General features: G+C 50.5%; 1 protein-coding gene across 1 annotated transcript; it reads right to left on the bottom strand.

Moving 5' to 3' along the window:
- Positions 1 to 3,414: 3,414 nt before the first annotated feature.
- LOC123157052 (protein ALTERED PHOSPHATE STARVATION RESPONSE 1) lies at positions 3,415 to 8,155 on the bottom strand. The gene is made up of 4 exons (XM_044575286.1): positions 6,508 to 8,155; positions 6,259 to 6,407; positions 5,363 to 5,586; positions 3,415 to 4,836 (listed from the first exon to the last, which is right to left on the bottom strand). Exons 1-4 carry the CDS (start codon positions 7,781 to 7,783, stop codon positions 4,089 to 4,091), a joined length of 2,397 nt encoding a protein of 798 aa, XP_044431221.1. The 5' UTR covers positions 7,784 to 8,155; the 3' UTR covers positions 3,415 to 4,088.
- Between the last annotated feature and the right edge of the window lie 1,182 nt (positions 8,156 to 9,337).

Raw genomic sequence — 9,337 nt, 5'->3', positions numbered from 1 at the left:
TTCCTGTGGGCCTGTTTCCACGATACGGTCGGTGGTCGTTGGTGCAACACAAACTTCTAGGACCTGCTGGCGGAAATCCAAGACTCCGCCCTCGTCACCGCCACATTAGGTGGCTCTGTGTTGGGGTCCTTTCCTGGACGCTCTGGACTATCCGCAACAAGCTTGTCATCCAAAGAACACCTCTTCGATGTGCGACTGACGCAATCTTCAAATTGTGTGGTTACTTGAAGCGTTGGTGACCGCTTAGCCGCCCCCAGGACCGGGACGCCATCAACACCCTCCTCGCCGACCTCCGCGCGATGGCCTTCCGAGTGGTGCCTCCTCTCTCGCCCCCGCCCCCGGAGCCCGACTAGGCTTACGCCTCCTCCCTGAGACGCTGGATGTGTACCACTCCTTGGGATCTTGCACATCTGTGCCTTGTATATTATTTTTCTGTTTTCAGGGCTTGTTGAGCTGTGCCCTCAGCATTAATCCAGATTGTACTTTGTGTTCTTGTGGACTCCTTGTGCGTGTGTGTGTGTGTGTGTGTGTTGTGGACCTATGTGGGATGTTTGGCTTGGGCGGTTTGCTTTATATATAAAGCGGGGCAAAAGCCTTTTTTGGTAATAGCTTCCTAGACATTTTTTTTGTGAAAAGATATGAATTTGTTATTAAAGTTTACTAGGAGAAAAAAGAACCTCAAACATAATAAAAATTACATCAAAGTCAGTGGACCGCCGTATGACCACTACCGCCGCCAATGAGCTGTCGACACGTTGTTGTCGCCGCTTCCCTACCACAGCCAACTTATTAACCTTGTTGATGAAGGTCGGGGAATCTTCGTGCACATGCCCCTAAGGACCAGCGCTCTTGAGCCACAGTCATCGCCATTGAACCCTTCAACAGATTTGAGGCAGACACTGCCATCGCACACACACGACGGAAAATCCTAACCTCACCGTCTCTAGGGGGCTGTTTGGTTTGATGCCCTCAACTGCCCCACCAATAAATTGGTCGTTGACCAGGCCTTGGATGGTGTTTGGATGGTCGCCAAAAAATTGGTCCGCCCAGCCCACCGCTACCAATACAGTTCACATTCACGCGAATTTGCTGGCGAAGCTGGGGCGACCGTGTCCATGTTTGGCAGGGTTGCCTTTGGCTAAAACCAAGCAGCCCCTAGGAGATAGCAAGAATCTACGCGGTTGCTTCGTCGACTATGTCCGGACGGACAAATTCAAGGAGGTTCGAAACTCGGAAGACAAACTCAAAGAAGAAGCACCAGGTGTGGATTATAAAAACCTAACCTAAACTAGTAGGCTACAAGCAGAGGTACCATGATTCTCCTCCCCGCCACCAGATGTCAGAGCGGTAGGCAAAGGGTAAGTGAATCGTCAGGCTCGCCAGCAAACCTTGGAGGGGATTTGTTTGCCATAGCCGTCGATGGGGGAGGAAAGGAAATGCTTTGCTGCATTTTCCTAATTTGTGCTTTTAGTTTCTTAGCCATATATTAAGGTCCCTCCCGTCCCTCCCCCGTGCGGCGGCGCCGCCCCGCATCGGGGAGCCCCCGCCCTCTTCCTACAACCTCGCCCCTCCCCTCCTCCGCTCCCCTCCGCTGCCGTCGCCCGGGGTGTCACAGGGCAAAGCCCTTGTGGCGTGGCGGCGGTGGCGGTTTCTCCTCAGATCTCGATCTGGTTGGGAGGCGGCGCTCCTCTCCGGCCAGACCGACAGCGGTGGCGCAGATCGGCGACGACATGGAGGTGGTGCGGGGGGCGGGGGGGCACGGCACCATCAAAGGTGGATCTGGCCTTGACTCATGTCAGGCTAATTCGTTGTGCTACCGATCTCAATCGCCGTCGGCGGGGCACTGCTCCTGGACTTGATCTGCAACACGAGGATGTCTGGGGCGCCGCCCCTAGGCTTGGTGGTGGTGGCCTTCTTCTTCGTCATAGTTGGTCGGCCGGCTGGCTGTGCTCGCATGGTCATGAAGTGACCGGCGGCTTGGCCAGTCGGCAGCGGAGGAACTTGGCCGGTGGCAGCGGCAAAGTTCTGTCTGGATCCCGGGGCGGCGGCCCTGTAGGGTGGAGGCCGGTGAAGCTCGGGCTTCCCGCAGCGGCATGGCGTGGTGCAGTCCCTGTCCAAGGCGGATCTGTGATGACGATCTGCTATGGATTGGTTCGGATCAGAGACGGTGACGAGCCCGCGGGATCCTTCTCGGCGGCTCTCGCGGGTTGGCGAGGCGGGGTGGGAGCCCTCCTCCTAGGCTCCAGTGGTGGCACACTCAGGAAGTGGCCGGTGTGCTAGGGATCCCACGGTGGAACTGTTGCTGCGGTTGGTCGCCGGATCTAGGCGGCTGGATCTGGGGCTTTGAAGGCGGTCGAGACGGTGCACATGTTGTTGGGTGGATTTCTTGGGACGGATCCGGGTGAAAACCAGATCTTCAGTCGGTGGCCGGAGCCGGTGATGACGATGCCCTTATCATCGTTTCCTTCATGAAGGCATCATCGAGGTGAAGCTCCCAACTCCACTCAATACCTCCGGGGAAAACCCTAGATCAGCTGATCGGATGTTGGCGGCAATCATGTGTCGTAACCCCCTTGGGGGCGGCATTCTTGGAGGTGCACTCGGCTTCGCGGGACCAGCGAACGGCTTCTTTGGTGGAGCGGTGCTTCATCCATACATTAATGGCGACGGATCTGGACGGCGTGGCGCAGTGCAGATTCGGAGTTCGATGTGGGAGGATGGACTCACGCAGGAGGACGACGCTGTCCGGCGTCGTGGTGGCGTCGATGGCTGAGAGACCTGGCACGATAGATGCAACAGTACAACTCTGAAGATGGACTCATGACAGGTGGCTGCGGCGGCCCCATACCCGGCAGGCGTCCTGGTTGAGGAGTGCGCCGGACTGGTAGGTGCCCCATACCAGGCAGGCGTCCTGGTTGGGACCTCAGGTCTTAGATGTTTAGGTTTGTCTGCGATGTCTGTTTGGTATTAGGCTCAGACTATCAGCGCCCCTTCATCAATTGGATAGGTGTAGCGACAGTTGTTGCTTAGACTATCAACGCCCCTTCATCAATTGGATAGGTGTAGCGACAGTTGTTGCTTAGACGGTGGCTTCAGTCTTACTGTCGTATGACTTTATAAGGTCTTGTGAAAATAATTAATAAAGTGTCCGCATGCATCAACCAGATGCAGAGGCCGGGGCTCATCCTCCTTTTCTAAAAAAGAGGCATATATTAACAGTAACGCGGTGACAAGATGTAAATTACTTTCTTCGTTCCCAAATAATTGTCTTTCTAGCCATCTCAAATGGACTACAACATACGGATGTATGTAGACATGTTTTAGAGTATAGATTCACTCATTTTGCTCCGTATGTAGTCACTTGTTGAAATCTCTAGAAAGACAATTATTTAGGAACGGAGGGAGTAGAAAAGATGTTACAGAAAGGCTCAAGTTATACCATAGCTGTACAAAAGTCATGATTACAACTGAATCATATGTATATATAGGAATAAATAAAATGTGAATTTCGACAATGGGTGAAAAATCAGAGTCTGCGAGCGGTGCCAGGACCTTTGTCTACGCTAAAAAGGTCAATCCCCGGATAACTTGGGCACAAAGCTGTAGCAGAGCTCTACAATGAACAATCAAACATGGATCAGGATCATGCATTGGCTAGAGAACACCGAGTTCATACTTCCTACACTGACAATTGTAGGGTTTTCATGAATGACAAAAGATCTTTATTCCGATACCGATCAGCGCCTTGTGTCTCTCCTTGTCTCTGATGCTTTCTTCTTTCCGGCGATAACGTCGGTGGTCATTCACTTGTCTAAAGAACTGACGATTGATGAAGAGGAGGAGCAGAAGATCATCAAACCTAGAGAGATTGGTTTGGTAAGAGCAGTGGCAATGTGATCATCAGAGGTCATCTTAGGACAAGCTTTCACATCGGCTGCCTAAAATCCAGTGACGATCCCAAAACCCAACAGAGGGAGAAAAGCAGTGCAATTTGAATCTGTGATACTGCTGCTATGTGCACCTTTGCTGCTCATCCAAACCACAGGGTCGGTTGCTTCTCACTGTACAAGCAATGTCTGAAAATGCCACTAGGAAACTCTGTCGGTCTCCTGGGCAGGTCGAGTTCTCTCTTCACAACGAAGATGGAGATCCTTGTACGCATTTGCGCAGGCGGCGGCGAAGCTCTCCATCGCTTGGAAAAACTTGTTCATGCATGATTGCAAACCCGCTTCAGAGGGTGGATCACCATCTCGTACAGCCTGCGCAGATAAGGACACGCCGCCCTGATTCGAAACAAGCACGAGCTTCTTATTCTGTGCTTCGAGGGCCTTGCGCATGGACACTTGATCCCTCTCCATCACTCTAAGCTCCCTGTCCATTTCTCTGTTGGCCATCATGCCCTGCCTCCACTCTAGCCTGTGCTTCTCCCACAGGTGCAGAATCTGGGAGGCAAGAGCCTGCATGGTGTCTACCACCCCCGTCTCCGGTATCCTCGCGATTCCGGTCGCCCAGTTATTACAGATGATGAAAATGGGGGGTGCTCCCAGGCGCCCTGGGGAGAACGGGGGAGTGCCGTCATTGGTCAATTCAGGCACATAGTCAATCCCCTTCCTCAGCCAGTCGTTTATAGTGCCAATGTAGCTCGTTTGTGCGTTAACCCATGCAGCAAAACTGGCAACCAAATCCAGCAACTCGAGCTCCAGATTCTTGATTAAGTCGATATGAGCTTCACTGAATCTTGTAGCTGCGACGGTGGAGTCGATGCTTTTAGCTTGGGCCAAGGCATGGCACTGGATTTTATGGCATTCTGACATGGCATGCCACATTTGCATCAACCTGAAAATGCATCAGAGTTAACATGCAAACAACGAAGTAACATAAGGTGCCAACATAGAGATGCATGACAGCACCTTCTGTGTCTTAAAAGTACTTAATACTTAAAACAACTTGAAGCCCAATACATCTTCCGGGTCAAACACTAGCCGGGTCTTGAAATCATTTCATTGGATCTGACAACTTACCAGGATACCCAAAATTTTACTAACAAACTTTGGCGCTTCATCAGAGGAAATAATCCGGCTATTGCTAGTGACATGTTTGAAGCCACAGAACGAGAAAGATTATCGTGTGATTAATTTAATTACTTCCCATTTATGATTGTTCGTGGATGCCCGGAATGAAAAATGCTTTGTATACCAATAAATGTGTGCTGACTGTGTACTAGAGAATGATCTAACATCTCGGTTGCCTGCCGACCCAACGCTACTATCGATCCACTCAATTCATTTAAAAATAATGTATGCATTGTGAGCATTCATCTGAAAATTATTATTATTTTCGAAAAGGGATGCATACTACATACCCTTGAATCAGCTCATTTGTTTGCGGCCATAATTCTTCATCTCTCAGCTTATTGATCTTCTTTGAGATAGTGTTGACAACCTGAATGGCAACACTTATTTTTGTCGATAGCTTCCTGATATAAGTTTCACTGTCCTCAAGTTTATGAGCCTCAGCACCTCTCTCATAAAGAACTTTTAGTTCCTCACATTTTTTATCATACAGCACCCTCATCTTCTCCTCGGTCTATATGATAAACAAAAGTACATGAGTATAACCAACAACAACACAACACAACAAAGCCTTTAGTCCCAAACATGAGTATAACCAACACAAGACAAAAAAGATAGAGAGAAATCGAGTACTTTTAAGTTTTAACTATGAATAAATAAATCCAATTAAGTAAAATACTTGTACTACATTACAAGGAAAGCAAAGGAACAGTGAAGCCAAAGCATTTGAAATATAAACCCCTCTAGCATAAATAAAACAATAAAAACGATGATTCCTTCAGAAGGCAGTTATCTGAATGGTACTCTTCACTAGCTTCAGAAGGAGTACAAAAGAAAGGGTTGCGTAAATCGTTGAAACATAAAAATGAGCAGCCTACAACTACTAGGAAACTTTATATAAAGCTAAAATGGAGTTATTCATAGCGTAAAACTCCCAATTGTCTATAACCGACTACCGGCAATATTTGCGAGCATACTCGACAGCTAGTAGCTGACATTCAAGTTTGTTGAACATAGTACTATGTCATTACTCAAGAATCTTACAACCGAGTCATCTTGGATCATATTAAGCAAGTAGCAAAGCTAATGAATGTTCAACATCACACACATAAAGACAAAATTGCACACGAATAATATCATTCAGCTAAAAACTAAAAAAAAAGAGGTAGTAAAGCATGCTGAGAACCTTGAGTTCTTCAAGAAGCTTCTCCTCCCACATGTAGAGCTTCTGCAATGTCGAAGAAAGGTTGCCATGTTCTGTAGCTTTGTCCTCCACAAACTGCAGGAACTCCTCGCCGACTGAAGGCCGGACACAGATTATCATCGATGAGGATACTACAGAGAGAAGCAATTGAGTTAGCAAAAATTCCTATTTTCATCGGATGGCCATCACACGATTGAAACTCTGGAGAATGCTTCATAATCATAGATAAACCTTTCAGTCCTGAGCTCTTGTGGTGGTAAGGCATCTTCCCAACCTCGAGCACCTTGGATACATTGGCTGCAGAGTTTGCTGCATGCTCGAACTGCGACCTGATCTCCCGTGCCACCTCAATATCATCGTTGTAGGACTTCCCGGGAACCGCAGCAGCGGCATCTGAATGTTCTTCCACCACACTCTTCTCCACTACATGGACATCATGAACCATGCTGCTTGCCTCTGACGACTTGGACTCCCTGCGCGGCTCCTCGCCGGCACCGCTCCTCCCTTTGTCCTTGGCGAGCCCAGCTCTGTCGGCTTCACTGTCGTGGTTGCCATTGTTGCGTACTTCCTCCTTGACGACCTCTTCTTCCACTTTCGCATTCTCCAATTCCAGGATTTCGCATTCGCTCCCCTCCTGCGTGGTCCGCCTGGGGGTATGGGCCGCCACAGCAGCCGGCTCCTCTTGGTAGTAAGTTTCAACTGACTGAAACGGGTTAAAGAAGTCCCAGCTCGACACCTGCGGTGGCGACGGCACAGTCCCATCGACGGAGGAGGCTGCCGTCTCATGGAAGCCGCTGTCGTTGGGGTACCGGTACTGATAGCCGCCGTAGTAAGATCCGGGCAGCGGTGGGCCGGAGGCACCATTGCCCGGGTAGTAATGGACGGTGGCGTTGGTGGCTTGGGTGCGGTGCTCGTATGACACAGAAGACGGCGGCGGCTGGCTGCGGGCATAGCTGATGTTGAAGAAATTATGTCCATAGCCGTCAATGTCGGCCCCGTACCCATACGCGTGGCCTGGGACGTGGCTGTAGAGCGGCGGAGCGTATCGAGAATAGTAAGGCGGGGCCACCTGCGGCGGCGGCGCGGGTGCCGCGGGCGGGAGGGGCTCGAGGCGGGGGACATCCGTGTCGGCCTCGTCGTCGGACGGGAAGCTGATGTGTGCACCGTCGGGGCCGTCTTCGTCGTCCGAGTGGAAGCATATGTGGCCGGCGTCGTCATCGGCCTTGTTGTTGGGCGCGTCGGCGGCGGGGAGCGGGTCCCCCTTCCGGCGCTCGGGGAGGCGCAGCGGCAGCGCGGCTGGCTCGGGCGGCGGCGGCTGCGGCTGCAGTAGGAGGAAGTCGTGCAGCGCGGCGCCGGCGGCGCGCAGCGAGGCGGCGTAGGCGCGGTGGGCGTCGGCGAGGGCGTAGCGGTGGCGAATGGCTTGGGCCAGCAGCGCGGAGCGGTCCCGGCAGAGCGCGACCGGCGCGTCCTGATCCCGACGGGGCGGCTTGGAGTGGCCGCACCCCATGGCACCCAGCCAGGCAGCCACCAAGCAGCAGCAGCAGCAGAGCGCAAAACAGGTTGGAAAGTTAACGTTAGGGATGGGATGCAGGTGGGGTGGGATAGGATTCGACGACTGCTGCAGATCTAGAGCAGAGCAGGTCGGGCGGGAGTCTGCTGTGCTCCTTTCCTTTTGGGCAGATAGCGAGCGTGCGCGAGGGGTGCCCCGCCGCGGAGGCCCCTTCCGCAGTCCAGTCCAGTCCAGTGGGTGGCAACGAGGCGGAAGAGCCGGAGTGCGGGACAGGACACCCGTGCCGTACGTGGCGGCGTGGAGGGCTTTTGGCTTTGCTCCGGTGGGACAGCCAAGCCACTCGCCTGGCCACTCACGGGCTCACGGTGACGGTGAGCAAACCTGGTCGAGTTTTGGAAGGATCCATGCATATGAATCCATCATCTATTCATCATGATATACGCGGTGCGTTGTGATTTCGTCATGACTTCGCTGGGAGAAAAAGGTAAAGTTGGCTACTTTTGTGTTTGTCAATCTTGTAGCCTCCGACGGGACAAGCGCTGCATGCCAAGATTCCACGTCAAAAGTGTATTTTTTACGTGTACATTGTACCGTACTTTTGGCCTTTTCGCACGTGATACGAGTATCACACCATGTACTACTGGCCGGCCACTAGCAAAGCAAAACTACAAAATGCCAGCTTCTTTAACGCGCGCGCTCTCTCTCTAGTTTTTTCGTAGGGTAAAAGGAAACTAGATAAGAGCAACTTGGCTCTTCCCCTAAAACATAACCTCAAAATTTCTACACCAACTTTAATCTCTTAAAATTTGCGGAAATACACAGATAAACATGGTTCCACACGTATACACATGAATAAAAGATTTCAAAAAATACTAGTAGGAAAAAAATCAAAATAACTGAAATTTTGGGGTGTCAAATTCGGTCAACCATTCTACTCGCGTATGAAGTTTCATGAAGGAATGACATCGGGGTATTCCATAAAGAAAATACAATCTGATTTTGTCATTTTCGCCAATGCCATGGGTGTCATCTCTTTGTGAAACTTAATAGCGAGTAGAATGCTCGACCATATATTTTACAAATAAACTTCAGATTTTTTTATTTTTTCTAGTATTTTTTTTGAATTTACTATTCATAACGGGTGCGCGTCGAACCATGTTCCAAAAAATTCTTGTGGGCTCAAAATTAACTTTTTGGCACCTAACCCTTTCCCTAATACTTAATCCCCAAAATAATATTTTGTTATTTCTTCCAATCTTTTGAATACAAAATCCATTTCAACTTATATTCGCACAAAAATTAATTCGAAACTTGAGAATTCCAATGCACACACTTCAACAACATTTAAATACAATGCTTACAAATTATCTTTGGGGCATAATCCAAACACACCATGCTGAGAACCAAATCCTGTTCTCCTCCCTTCCTCCTCTCAAATGAAGCATCGACGATATCCGGCTGTACCGACATCCAGCAAGTGAGGAGATGATGGTGAAGGTAGGTGGGGCTTCGGGGGCTGGTGAGGTGGCGGCGACACTTGGGTCGGGGTGA

Source organism: Triticum aestivum, chromosome 7B, assembly GCF_018294505.1.
Source record: "Triticum aestivum cultivar Chinese Spring chromosome 7B, IWGSC CS RefSeq v2.1, whole genome shotgun sequence".
NCBI lineage: Eukaryota > Viridiplantae > Streptophyta > Magnoliopsida > Poales > Poaceae > Triticum > Triticum aestivum.
Note: the sequence above shows the minus strand (reverse complement) of the source record. Positions and strands in the feature narration are given on the sequence as shown.